The sequence below is a fragment of the Nicotiana sylvestris genome, chromosome 5, assembly GCF_000393655.2.
Source record: "Nicotiana sylvestris chromosome 5, ASM39365v2, whole genome shotgun sequence".
In the NCBI taxonomy this organism is placed as follows: Eukaryota; Viridiplantae; Streptophyta; class Magnoliopsida; order Solanales; family Solanaceae; genus Nicotiana; species Nicotiana sylvestris.
Genome location: NC_091061.1, coordinates 11,740,867 through 11,756,559, shown reverse-complemented (window position 1 = coordinate 11,756,559; position 15,693 = coordinate 11,740,867). Strand labels below are relative to the sequence as shown.

At 33.4% G+C, this 15,693-nt stretch overlaps 1 protein-coding gene across 1 annotated transcript; it reads right to left on the bottom strand.

Annotated features, from left to right (window-relative positions):
- Positions 1-11,075: 11,075 nt before the first annotated feature.
- Positions 11,076-14,722, bottom strand: LOC104220445 (uncharacterized). Its single transcript, XM_009771318.2, has 4 exons — positions 14,146-14,722; positions 13,627-13,798; positions 12,076-12,200; positions 11,076-11,747 (listed from the first exon to the last, which is right to left on the bottom strand). Exons 1-4 carry the CDS (start codon positions 14,278-14,280, stop codon positions 11,319-11,321), a joined length of 861 nt encoding a protein of 286 aa, XP_009769620.1. The 5' UTR covers positions 14,281-14,722; the 3' UTR covers positions 11,076-11,318.
- Between the last annotated feature and the right edge of the window lie 971 nt (positions 14,723-15,693).

Genomic DNA, 15,693 nt, shown 5'->3' with positions numbered 1-15,693 from the left:
ACTGTTATATTCGGCTTATTTATCTGATTTTTAATACAATTATGAACCATGTGCAAATTTTATCTTTTTACCGCTTTATTATTATAATTATTATTTTTTTAGGAATGTGAACATCGCTTAAAACATATCTTTGGATTGTGTCACATGAAATGCACCCACAATACGAAACATATTTTATTTGATGTTTTAGGATTTAGATTTGGGTCGCATGAAATGCGCATCCGAGTTTAAGAAGGTAAAATTAATTAAATCGCGCCTAAAGAGTCTAACGCGTCATCATCTTTGGGGAAGGAAGTGAAATTCACTAAACAATCCATCCCTAATTCTAAGTAATTTTTTTTTTAATAATTAAATAAATAAATGAGAATGGAGAATCCTATACATTTGTATTATTTACATCTATTTATTTTTAGCGAACTCCTTTAATAGTATCCCTAATGACTACCTTTTTATTATTACTAAGTTTTTTATAAATATAAAATCAATATCTACATTCTTGAAAATGACATATTAAATAGAAGGGAAAAACAAATATTAGCAGAAAATAATAAAATTATAATCATAGATACAACATGGAATTATCGGAAAGTAAAAAAATAAAAAAAAAATAAAAAAAACTAATTATCCCATAGTTGGATTAAAATTCAAATTATTAGTAAGACTTAAGCTTATTGAAACTAATTATTTGCAAATACTGAAAATTGAAAGAAATAAAAATAAAAACTTGAGTACTAAATCATATTTCTAAAAATTTAAACAATTTAACATTAACTAACTTTGTTTTAATTCATCATGTCCTAATACTTGTTTGCAAACTAATTCATGTTATAACTGAAATTAACTACATGATTCGGATTAACTTATCGTTGATGAAAAACCTTCTGCATAAGGAACTTAGTTAATTTTTTGCCAAACTGATTCAATAACGCCATTTTTACGTTATTTCTTCTATTTTTTTTTATTAAACAGTTTTAATTAATAATCAGGCTTAAATATATTTCCTAATAATCTGGTAAAGGCGTTATTTAATATGTCGCTATAATATGCCTAGTTATGCCGATGACAGTGATTTACAGAATAATAATACATGAATAACCTAAATACAATACAAAAATTAAATTAAACTAAATTAAAAATTTAACACTCCATTCTTCATTTCAGCTTACAAAATGCCAAAATTACAGTTGTGTACCTGATATTGTCAATATAAGAAGAAGAAAGTCAGCAACGTAATACGTAACACAGCAACAGCAACAATAACCAGCAATAACCAGTCAACGAAAATCCCAGTGACAGCTTTGAAAAATTCAAAATAAAATCCAGGAATGCCGAAAATAATGGACAGAAACCAAAGGAAATTTTCAGATTTTTGAAAGGCTAGTTAATCTTCAACCCTTAATTTCTACACCTGTATACCAGAATATTTCTCAGGTGTGTACTACTTTCTCTTCTAATTTTCAAATTTTTTTTTCTTTGTATGTTTTTTCTTTTCTTGAGAGTTTCAATGTTTTTTTTTTCGGAATAAATGTTCAGCCCTTTTTTTTGTCAATCTCTTTTTTTCTGTCTGTCCTCTTTCTTATGTTCAAGACTTCACATATATATATCCCATCCCATAAATCAATTCAAATCAATCCCTTTCTCTACCAAACCCATTATCTTCCCACTCATCCCCATTACATTAAATAAATATATCACACCACCCCATTATATTTTGTCCCCCATGCTTTATTTAAAATAATGCAAGATTCCCCTTTAATTTAAATCTTGTCCCCCCTTTATATTAAATAATCATATCACAACCCACCCCATTTCATTTTGTCCCCCATGCTTCAAATAAACAATTTCAAAATGTACAATTCCTAAACTACCCCTTCCAACCTTACTGAAATTACCAAACTACCCCTGATCGTATTACAAATTTACCAAACTACCCATCAGCTATAACACATCATTTAATCAAACATAACCAAAATATAGTCAATATGATCAATTTCTAACAATGTTCAAACAACAATATGAACATGGATGAACATCATAACAACAATATCACATGAACATGATTTTAACAACATTTCAACAACAAATCATATGAACATAAATTGAACAACCAAGAACAACCAAAATTTGATTGAACAATATTTTTGGCAACAACAAACCTATTTTTCGGATTTAAACAACAACAACAATCAAACAAGTATATTCAGATTCTTAAATTCAATAATATTGAACTTAACATCAACTCTAACAACATTACAACAAACAATTCTTATATTAAACTTTAAACAAGATTATGAGAACAATTCAAGCAATAATCATAAATGGTAAACAAGAAATCAAACTATATAAAATTCGGATTCAAGATCATCCAAACAAAGTAGGAACATGAATGAATCTACTTTAACAACAATAACAAACAAGCTTTATTCAACTTCGAATTAAACTTAAACAAAACAAATAAACATATTCAAATTACTAATCTTCAAATAATCAATTAATCTTTTTTAAATTAAATCCAACAAAATTATAACAAATATGCATGATCCAAAAATTAAAACCAAAACATAACTTCACATTAAATCACTGAATTAAAAACGAACTTCAAACAAGATGAAACACGAATTAAATCTATATTAACAACAATCAACGGATTTAAACGATTTAAGCTAACACTTTTCTATATTAAAACTAAATCTTCTCAAACTGAAAAAATAATTTAATTGAATCTTCAATTCAAATCTATCAACAATATAATTAAACTAACCATTTTTATCTAAAAATAAATATGAAAAATGAAACAAACTTATACTAATTTCAAATCTGAAAATATCAAACAAATTATGGATGAAAATAAACTTAGAACAACTAACCGTAAATGACCAATGACGAACATCGAACGAACTCTAAACGAAACCAACGAAACTTGGACATAAACGGACTTGAAGACGACGAAGCAACAAGCATCAGTGAAAGATGAAGAAAACGCAGCAGCGACGAGCAAGCTCGTCCATGGTCAGCCGCGATGGAGCAGCTGCGAAGAAGAAAACGGGCAGCAGTGGCAGCAGCAGCGGCAACACGGCATCGGCAGCAGCAATCCGGCAGCGAAGGCAGCAACACGTCGCGGACAGCCATGGACGACGACATGGTCGACGTCGAAGCTCGTCCATGGCTGTGTTCGTTTGGTCATTTGATTGAAACAGAAGCAGCAGCATCGACAGCAGCACGATGGAGGGAGTAGCTGCGACAACCGGCGACGAAGAGAAGACGCAGTCGCGACAGCAGCCATGGCAACGAGCGGAGCTGTAGCGGCGACAAGGCATCGACTGCGTAGTTGTCCAGGAACTAAAGCACGGCCATGGCAATCACTGAAGCAGCAGATGTGTCGAGAAAAGGGTGCAGCAACAGTAAAAAAACGACGCGACACGGCGAGAAGGATGAAGTCGCGTTGGTGGTTTTTGAGGTCGTTCATGGGAGGGCAGCTTGGAGACGACATGTGTGTGTGTGCAGTGAGGAGGATGGAAGGGAAGCCATTGATGCTAGGGAGAAACTTGGAGAAGAAGAAGCAAAGGTGGGGGGGGGGGCGGATGACTTAGGTCTTTTAGGGTTTTCTTCTCTTATTTTTTTTTTGTTTTGTTTTTGTTTTGTAAAAATGAAAGACAAATGGGGTTTGAGTCTTTTGGGTTATGGACTGGGTCGACCCAGTTCGAAATGGACTGGGTCGTAGGGAAGATTGGGCCATTTTTTGGGCTTGTGGCTTGAAATTGAAGAAGAGGCCTAATTCCGACTTTCTTTATATTTTTGCTTTCTTTTCTTCTTTTATTTCTCTAAAACTAAATTATAAAAATACTTAAACTATTATTAAGAATTAAATTAAGTTATAAAAGCGCAAATTAACTCCCAATAACAATTAACGCACAATTAAGTATTAATTAAGCATAAAATTGTATATTTGGACATTAAATGCTAAAAATGCAAACGATGCTTATTTTTGTAATTTTTAAATTTTTGTAAAACAAATTTAATTACTAACAACTATAGAATTAAATCCTACATGCAAAATGCGACATATTTTTGTATTTTTTATTAATTTATCAAATAAACACGCACAGACAAATACAAATAATTATTCAAAATGTCACAAAATATCACAAAATGGCACACCAAGAAAAATCATTTTATTTTGAATTTTTTGGGAGTAATTCTCATATAGGGCAAAAATCACGTGCTTACATTTGGCACCAGAGACTTGGTCATGCACCTGTAGTAGTATTACAAAAAAATCCTTCATTGAAGACTCATTTGTTGAATAAAGACAGTTTAAACTATAATGTTTGTCCTTTAGCAAGGCAAACTAGGTTTTCTTTTCCAACTAGTACAAAAAAAAATGTATGTCCTTTTGATCTTGTACACATGGATGTTTGGGGTCCTTATAGACAATGTACTTACAATGGATACAAGTATTTTCTTACTATTGTAGATGATTACTCAAGAATGAATTGGATCTACTTGATGAAAATGAAGAGTGATGTCTTTCTTTTACTCAAATCTTTTCTTGCTCTGGTCAAAAATCAATTTTCTACCATAATTAAGATCATAAGATCAGATAATGGTCTTGAATTCTTCAATTCCCAGTGTCCAGCTCTTCTCTCATCACTTGGCATTTTACATCAAAGTTCTTGTGTACATACTCCACAGCAGAATGGAGTAGCAGAAAGGAAACAGAGGCATTTGCTTGAAATGGCTAGAGCCCTTAGGTTTCATGCCCATGTTTCATTAAAATTCTGGGGGAAATGTGTACTAACTGTAGCCTTTCTTATTAATAGACTGCCATCTTCAGTCCTATCTAGGAAATCTCCTTATGAGATTTTTCATGGACATCCTCCCACATTTGACTTTATTAGAGTCTTTGGATGTTTTTGTTATGCAACTGCTTTACATAACACTGATAAACTCTCACAAAAGACCATACCTGCTATCTTCATGGGTTATTCTACCTCTCAAAAGGGATATAGATTATACAATATTTTTACTGGGAATTTCATTGTCAGTAGGGATGTCTCCTTCAGAGAAATAGTGTTTCCATTTAAGCATCCTAAATCTACATTCCTACATACTTTATCTTCAAGTTCCTCTCCTACATTTCCTGTCAGTACTCCACCTTTTCCTTTTGATGATTCTTTTCCAGCTTCTATAGATTCCTTACCACCTGCAACTTTAGATTCTCCTGTTCCTCCAACTACCTCTGAACATTCTTTATCTCCTTACTCTTATGTTCCTATATTCTCTCCACTTCTCTCTTCTCCAATTCCTTCTCCTACTTCTTCATCTCCTATCCTGTCTGACCCTCCTACATTATTACCTTCAACTCACCAGCACCAAGATTTGCCCCCTACTCCTACAGCTCCCTTAAGAAAGTCTGGAAGACCATCTAAACCACCCTGGTGGCTTACAGATTTTGTCCATCATATCAAACCCTCATCTTCTACTCCTTATTCCGTCACTGATTCCATCAATTACTCTTCCTTATCACCTTCTTATCAAACCTGCTTGTCTTCTTATTCATCCATCATTGAACCAACTTCCTTTGACCAAGCTGTCACTGACAGTAATTAGGTTCAAGCTATGAAACTTGAGATTCAAGCACTTACAGACAATAATACCTGGGAGTTAGTGAATTTGCCTACAGGTAAGTCTCCCATAGGTTGTAAGTGGGTTTATAAGGTCAAATATAAAGCTGATGGATCTATAGAGAGGTATAAATCCAGGCTAGTGGCTAAGGGGTTTACTCAACAGGAAGGTCTGGACTATCATGAGACCTTTTCTCCTGTGGTTAAAATGGTCACAGTAAGGAGTGTGGTTGCCTTGACTGCTCAACATGCTTGGCCCTTGTTCCAGATGGATGTTTATAATGCATTCCTCCAAGGTGATCTTTCAGAGGAGGTCTACATGTCCTTGCCTCAGGGTTTTGGTAGTCAGGGGGAGACTAGAGTGCGTAGACTAATCAAGTCCCTGTATGGTCTGAAGCAGGCCAGCAGACAATGGAACCTGAAGCTGACTTCAGCCCTTGTAGACTCGGGTTTTAGCCGAAGTAAATTGGATTATTCCTTATTTACCAAAAAGAGTGGCAGGGATATAGTAATCATATTAGTATATGTAGATGATCTCCTAATTACAAGAAGTGACAATTATCTAATCCAAGATGCCAAAAAAGATTCTGAATGATAATTTTAAGATGAAAGATTTAGGAGAGCTTAAATTTTTCCTTGGTATTGAGTTTGCAAGATCACAGAAAGGCATTGTTATGAATCAAAGGAAATATGCCTTAGATCTTATCTCAGAATGTGGCTTAGGGGGAGCAAAACCAGTTATATTCCACTTGATCAAAATGTGAAACTAGCTAGTGTGGAATATGACAAACTATTTGGGAGAGAGGAGAATGATCATGAACTTGAAGACACAAGAGTATACCAGAGGTTGATTGGCAGACTTCTGTACCTGGCAATCACAAGGCCAGATATCTCTTTTGCAGTTCAGACTCTAAGTTAATTTATGAATACACCAAAGCAGTCCCATTATGAAGCATCCCTAAGAGTAGTAAGATCAGCCCAGGGAAATGTCTATTAATGAGCAACAAACAAAGTGGCAAGATTATGGCATTTTGTGATGCTGATTGGGCATCATGCCCAGTTACCAGAAAGTCAATAACAGGTTACTGCATAAAGTTTGGAGATTCAATGATTTCGTGGAAGTCCAAGAAGTAGAGCATAATTTCAAGAAGTTCACCAGAAGCAGAATATAGGAGTATGGCCACAACTGTAGCAGAATTAGTATGGTTACAGGGATTACTTGAGGAGATAGGTGTGAAAGTTGATTTGCCGATGGAGTTATACTATGACAATAAAGCAGCATTGCAGATTGCATCTAATCCTATGTATCATGAACATACAAAGCACATAGAAATTGACTGCCATTTTGTTAGAGAAAAATTGCAAACATGAATGATAAAAACAGCTCATGTACCTAGTAAGGAGCAGATAGCAGACATATTGACCAAGACACTTGGGAAGCAGCTATACAGTGAAATGGTTAGCAAGTTGGGTATGATAAATATTTTTCATCACCCAACTTGAGGGGGGTGTTGAAATTAGTATGTGAAGTGTAGAGTTGTACATAAGCAATGATGTTTGTACATAGTTGATTAGTGTTAGCTTAGCGTTGATAGTTAATTATTCATGTGTTAGAGTTAGTTAGAATAGGAGATATATAAATGTAAAAGGTCACACGTTTGGTATGAGCCAATAACAGAAAACTTCTTCAGAACTTTCCACTCTCTCTCTTACTCTACTCTATGTTCTTTCCATCTTAGCTCAAGGATCAGATCCCCTTCTCCTTTCAACAATATATCATAAGATAACATAAAAAAATTGGTTCCAAAGAAAACTTGACCGTTATGGTGAAGTGCTGTTGTAAAGGATGACTATTATAGAGATGTGTGACTGTAGGTTTACATGAACTAAAAAATTACATTAAAACAACAACCGATCTAGAAATTATTAACGGTAATTGAATTAATAGTTTTTACCTGTTGAGTTTACCAATTAGTGTATTTTTCTACTTATACAGTTTCTCTTAGCACTTTTAATTCTAAATATAAGTTGAAACAAATAATATTATAGTAACTACTATGTTTCAAGAGTCATTCAATATTAAGAACATATTTTAATAGTTAATTATCAAAGTAGCTTGAAAATATGTCTACAAAGGTACTCAAAGACTTAAGAAAAATTAGTCTAAACTAACATTGTAAGTAGATCGATTTAAGTTTGGATGAATTAAAGACAGGAAACAACTAGTAACTACAATTTAAGATATGTATAACTTTTAGCTATAATTATTTTAAGCAAATAATTTAAAAATTCTACCAATAATGCAATTATAAAATATTATATATATTATAGATTTTGAGGGGGAGAAATTCAAAAATAGCCAGATTTACAAGTGGTCATTTAAAAATAGCCACAGTTTCAAAAGTAATCGAAATTTAACCACTTTTCATGTAAAGATAAATTTGAACGAAAATACTGTTCAAAATCCGGGAAAATACTCCAACATAATATACTGGAGTTCCAGTATAATATACCGGTCCAGGATAATATACTAGAGTTTGGAGCACTGGTGCTCCAGTCTCCAGTATATTATACTGGCGCCAACAAAGTATACCGGTCCAGCATAATATGCTAGAAGTTCATACACAGGTGCACCGAACTCCAGTATATTATGCTGGACCGGTCTCTATTACAACAAAATAGTGGTTATTTTTCAATGACTTGGCAAATGCTGACTATTTTTGAATGACCAACCCGAAAACTGCTAGACCGTGACATTTTGAGGCCCTAAATATTTTGGGGGCCTAAGGCTATTGCCTTAGTGGCCTTAGGCTCATATACATCGTATTTCACATATGCATTTTGCATATTTTTGGAGTTCTCACAAACATTATACACAATTGAAGTGTTTGAATCACATGCACCCATTAAATCAAACTAATCTAAGTGAATTCAAAAACCCAACGAGAACAAAGTGAAAAAAAGTAAGAACTAGCTTAATAAAAAAAAAAAGGAAACAAAATTGGTAGTTTTAATCGTTAAACAATAAGGGAGATCAATATCCGATTTGATATCAAAATCTGTAACATGGCAAGTTGTAATATTTGAATGCTAATGCATTTCATTATCCTACTGAACCAAATCCATGCAATTTCTGGTTAATACACTAGTGGTAGTGGGTCCAAACCATCTAATTTTATATATTAGGAAATGAAATCATTTCCAAAGATATGACTAAACACCTATTCATGTTGAGTTTAAGGTTTATACATCAGCAGGAAAAATAGTTTTTACGCTACAGAAATACAATTTTGCCATCTTTTGCAGGCTAAGTTGACATGTAGTTATATGCCAACTTAACATGATGATGTAAAAAAACTTAGTATATACTTTCAACACACAAAATTTAAACTCTTAAAAATTAATATTTTTTTCCTTTTCGTCTAATAAGTGAATCGTTTGAAAAACTAAAACAACCATATTCATTTTTTAGACACAGATGAAAATGAAACCAATATGTTTGTAATATAGGACAGACATGCCATGAAGGTTACTGTCAACTAATAAAAAAGGGTCTTAAGTGAAGCAGCTGAACTTAAGGCAAGTTTATTAGAGAATAAATCACTAATCACCTGACAAATCATTTTGCATCAAACATCAAATGTCCAAAAGCAGTATGTATGAAAATTTAAGCATAAAGCAAGACAAAGGAAAGATAGAAAACTATAGGCATATTTTGAATGAAAAAAGAAAAAGTAAAATACAGTCAAACTTTTCTATAACAGCTTCGTTTGTTCCGATATTTTTTGGCTGCTATAGTTAACACTGTATTCTGGGCCGGGCCCAGGCCTTCGTGGGCCAAACGGGCCGGTCTTCGTGGGCCTGGGCTCTGGCGGTCCCGGGCTTCGTGGGCTCACCTGGTGGAACCGGCCCGTGACGGGCCTAAGCCCATGTGGTCCCGGGGTAAACGGGCCGGGCTCGTGGGCTTCGCGGGCCTACCGGTTTTTTTTTTGTAAAGCAATTTATTGTAGTATCATGGCTATATTAAAAATATATATGTAGTATATATGTAGAAATCTAATTATTAAAGTGCTTGACGAAAAAGAAAAATAACAAAACAATAGTAAAACACTAAATTGTCATGCATAATAAATTAATAACAAAGTACAACATGAAGCATAATAATATATATATATATATATATATATATATAGTATACTAGTATAGAATGTTATGTATATATATTCTCTTATATATTGTCTTGTAGTATATATTGTATGTTATGTATATATATTCTCTTATATATTGTCTTGTAGTATTGTATGTTATGTATATATATTCTCTTGTATATTTTCTTGTAATATATATTGTATGTTATGTATATATATATCCTCTTATATATGTTGTTGTAGTATATATTGTATGTTATGTATATATATTCTCTTGTATATTGTCTTGTAGTATATATTATATGTTATGTATATATATTCTCTTATATATTGTCTTGTAGTATATATTGTATGTTATGTATATATATTCTCTTATATATTGTCTTGTAGTATTGTATGTTATGTATATATATTCTCTTGTATATTTTCTTGTAATATATATTGTATGTTATGTATATATATATCCTCTTATATATGTTGTTGTAGTATATATTGTATGTTATGTATATATATTCTCTTGTATATTGTCTTGTAGTATATATTGTATGTTATGTATATATATTCTCTTGTATATTATCTTGTAGTATATATCGTATGTTATGTATATATATTCTCTTATATATTGTCTTGTAGTATTGTATGTTATGTATATATATTCTCTTGTATATTTTCTTGTAGTATATATTGTATGTTATGTATATATATATCCTCTTATATATGTTGTTGTAGTATATATTGTATGTTATGTATATATATTCTCTTATATATTGTCTTGTAGTATATATTGTATGTTATGTATATATATATCCTCTTATATATTTTCTTGTAGTATATATTGTATGTTATGTATATATATTCTCTTATATATTTTCTTGTAGTATATATATTGTATCTTATGTATATATATTATAACTTATTACTTATATATTTTCTTGTAGTATATATTGTATGTTAGGTGTATATATTACCTTATATATTTTGTATGTTATGTGTATACAAATTTTTATTTTTATTTTAAAAAAATCCATTGGGCCCGTTAGGCCCGCCCGGCCCAGGCCCGGCTGACGGTCCCGGGCTCGTGGGCTAATCTATGAAGACCGGCCCATCACGGGCTTCTCAGGCCCACCAGGACCGGCCCACCAAGACCGGCCCACCAGGACCGTTAGGACCGCGGGCCCGGTCCGGTCCGGTTCAGGCCCGGCCCACCAAGCAGCATTAGCTATAGTGAAGTACTGTTACAAAGAATCATAACATAACATGAAAAATTAGTTCCAAAAAAACTTTGGTCGTTATTGTAAAGTGCTGTTATAAAATTTGACTATTATAGAGAGATCTGAATGTAGTTTTACATGAACCGAAAAATTACATTAAACCAGCTCTATAGAGAACTTAAGTGGTCAGACCACAACTCAAAATGATTAAAATTGAAACTCTTTAGCAGTTTCCTATTCCTGTTTAACATCTACTGCATCCACTTCTCACCATTCTATTTTTTTTTTCCTATGAACTATTTTCAAGAAAATGGAACAAAATCTGTGTCTTTATATTAACTCTTATCCAAATCATCAAAACCATTTGCTAGTTTTCTGCTTATGGTTTTTCCACCAGGTGACTTCACTGCTTCCTCTTCATCCCAATCGTCGTCCCAACTCTCATTCCACCCTTCAGCGTTAGTTTCCAACTTGATGGAAGATTGAAGTTCTGGTTTTCCCATTTCAAGTTCCTGATATGCAACACCATCAAGATGTCGATCTTGTTTTCTTAACTTGCAGCAGATGAATATTCCTCCGATTAGAAGAGCTGTCACACCTAGTAAGTATGCCCCATTCATAGGGGTCACATAAGTGGTATAAGAATATGGCAAGTTAAAGTAGCCTTGCCATACTGAACGTCCAATCTCAATCGTACAATTCCCAGTCCCAGCATCTAGCATAATTGTTGATGAATTCGCTCCAATTGTGGACGAGATATTGATCTGATTTACAAAATGAGGATTTGAAAAACATGGAATTAGGAGCAGCACATTAGTTTACTTTCATGATTTGGAAGGTTGAAAAACATTGTCACCGAAACAGCACATTAAGGTTGATTATATCAATACATGCAGCCTATAATAGTGTCATGTTCATTTTTTGAGTCAGAACTGAACAATAATAAGCTTTATTTCTTCATTTCAGCCTTTTAACATCCAGGATTCCTCGATTGGTACCAAAAATGAAGAAATAAAGTTTATTGCTGTTATTTTGTAGTCTTGGAATTTGTCAGGACAAAAGCCAGTCATTCAGAAAGGAAGAGTTCTTTACCTGCTTGACATCATGTCTTGGTATCTGAATATTTTCATAAGTTTTGTTTGCAGGTGAAACATTGACCTTCAGCATCAAAGGGTTCTCACCGTTGTTGTGGACGAGCAGAAATGATTCCTCATGTCCTACAACAAAATTACAAAGTGAGCTTTATGGTCTAGCCAAATTAAGGTGTTAAGACAAGAAAGTGATCATTCAAATATAACGTAATCTAGGAAAAATGAAATGTACACCAAATCATTTGAATTCAATGTAGAAAGATGTTTGCCAGCGGATAAAATGGAATCAACGGTAAGAAGGCAGGACAAGAGAATATAGAAGTGTCACGATTATCCAATCCGCTCCTTGTTGCAAATTAAAATGACAAGCAAAAAATAAAAGATCAATAGCAAGTCAATACATAAGAAATATTGTAAGAACAAGAGCTAAACAAAATCTTAAATAGACGGAGACATCAAAGTCTTCACGTGTATATTTTCTCAGCACGGAGTCACCTTCAGCGACTATCAGAAATTAAAAGAAAAAAGGAAAGAAAAGAACAAATGGAAGGACAGAAGACAAAAGAGTACTAGAAACTTCTGAACAAGAGGACACCAGATGTAAAGCTTGAAATTTGGATGAAATCTGCATTACAAGTAAGTTAAAATCCTAGAAGCTTGGAATTTAGATCAAAAGAAAAAACATCAGATTCTTTAGAAAGGCAGCAATTTTGGCCCCCAGTGCTAGTCTTAAGTCAAGAAGGTCCAGCAAAGCGCAAGGGATATTGTTCACAGTCTTCTTTTGAGTTGCATGGAACCTAGGCTGCTAGATTCAGGATGGAACTGAGGCCCCGTTTTGGAGCGTGTCTGGAAGATTACAACAAAAGAATACTGCTCAATGACAGAGAGACACTAACTTAAGATAATGACTGGAGAAACTAACTGCAGAAACTTGAAATTCATGAGAAAACTAATCAAATCTTGCACGGATATGTGGACGGCAAAACTTTGCCTATAGCTAAGTCACTTTGCAAGTTTCTCATAGGCAACCTCAATCCGTATTAGCAATGTGCTATGCTGATTATGTTGGACATAATTCTTTGCTTATTTGACACTTGTAATGTCAAACAACTTGCTTTTCAAAGGCGTCAACAATTAGCTTGCACTACAACAAGGTATCCAAGATGACATAATAGCATAATATTCGAAAAATCCACGTTGTCACGTTCGTCTAAAATAAGCTGCTACTAAAAGCGCATTGCAACCCTGTCAAATATCCAAGCTGCTCCGTCGAATCAAACCCTGCTCTTCAGTTTTAATATGCTTTTTGAGCCATATCGACATGAACTTGCCAGAAAATTTACAGCATGTTGTTCATATCAGTACAGATCATAATAATTCATTTCATAACAGATGAAAGAAAAGTGAGAATAAATGCAATAATGAAGTGCTACGTTCTAATTCAAGCACCAAATATACTAAAATTGTAATCACGAGTTTAGCAATCTAAAAATTACATAGCCACAAGGAATTACTGTATCTAGTGAAAAAAACGAAAGAAATGGAGAATTACCTTTCTTGGCAGGAAAAAAGCAGGCAGTCATACTGATATGATCATCCGTACACTTATTAGACGCCCCGTCACAATTACGACTAACAAAAGCCGCCGTTGGTTGGCCTACAGGGGCTTGATTAGTACCTGAATTCGCGTTAACTGCAGCGACAAAGCTTGGTGATGGGGCTACCTGAATAAAAATAAGTTCTTGAAAATTCCACAATCAACAAAGAAAGAGCACAGAACAGAACTGTGAACAATCTTAGTATAAGTGCAGCTGGCCTCAGCTTGATCTAAAGAGTTGTTTTAAGAAAATAAATACTCCCTCCGTCCTAATTTATGTGTGAGCAACACAGAAGTTAAAGAAAGAAAGACTTTTGAATTTTATGGTATAAAATAAGTCACAGACATTTGTGTGGCTATAAAACATCACTAAAATCAAAATTTTAAATTTAAATTATTTCTAAATATAAACATGTAAACAAACTAAAAGAAAGTATGCCACATAAATTAGGATATTGAATGGTGTGTAGAAACCTGATTATTTAATTTCGATCGGGAATCTGGAGGCTGAGCTAAATGTTCGAAGGAGTGTACAGAACGTGCATTGGATTGCTCCAAAGAAATTGAAATCAGCATAATCAATGAAACAACCAATCTCCAGAACACCATTTTAACTCCACACTGCAGCACTTTTATATTAAAAAAACTCCAGATCAAGTGGATGATGGACCCTCTGGATTTGGGCCTCCGAACCGAAAAAAAGCAGAAAAACTCATAAATTTTGAGAAGTGAAAAGGGGAAAAAATATATCAATAATTAAAGAAGATGAGGAAGTTTCAAAGAGAAAGGAGACAAAGACAAGCAAAAGAGCTGACGGACTAAAAGAGGAATTAATTAATGACCGCGTCAATGAGTTATGAAAATTCTTCAGGCTCGTCTTCGTCTCTCACATTTCATTCGTTTACTTTTTCTTAGCGTTACCTAGTCAAAATGGCGTGCTTCAACGTCACACTCATTCCGTGGAAATTCACCAGACTAAAACCCCACGCCTTACTCCTCCCCCTACGCCATGACCTTCCTTTCGGCAAGTCTCCGCCATTCTTTTCAAGTTAGCTCTGTACAAAATACTTTTGACTTGCCATATCAGTTTCTACTGTATTTCAAATTAATAGTATAGTCATAACTCTATGAAACCGCATCATTATATAACAATATTTTATTACAAAAGCTAAGTTTTTCCGGAACTAAATTTCATGTTATGTTATAATATATATTTTCTATAACAATAATTCGCTATAATATCCAAAAATATCTGAAACAAGCAAGGCTGTTGTAGATATGTTTGATTGTACAATCTTGTTTGTTCCAGATATTTTTGGATGTTATAGCGAATTGTTGTTATAAAAAACATATATTATAATAGAACATGAAATTTGGTTCCGGAAAAACTTGGTTGTTATAGTGAAGTGCTGTTATATAAGTATGTTGTTATAGAGAGGTCCGACTAAATATATAATAATAATGGAGTTCACAATAACACATTGTTTGGACGGTTGTTATCTCTTGTATTGTATCATATTGTTATTTCAAATACAATGTTTATTTTGATTGTTATTTAAATTTTATTGTATCGTATCGTTAAATTTATGGTTACGTAGCAACGAAAAATGTCACCTTATGAAACGACAGATTTAGTGTGGTCGTATCGTTTTTCTATTTTTTTCTCTCATTTTGCCCCTTTTTATTATTAAATAATTATATTTTGTTATTTACTCTACCTTTTTTTTATAATATTGTCTCGTTCCTTACTTTTTTTTAATAATATTGCAGTTTATTCTTCATATTGTTGGTGCATGGCTTCATGAAACGATGACAAACAATACAATCTATTCAAACATTGTATACTTCAAAATGATACAATATAATACAATACAATACTACCCGATCCATTATAAAACAATACATAACAACCATCCAAACAAGCTGTAAGATATTTATATACTCTATATTTCATGGATTTTTTAATAGAAATATAGGGTCTATATAAAAGTTATTGGATTCGCGGGAACCCGTGGCGAAATC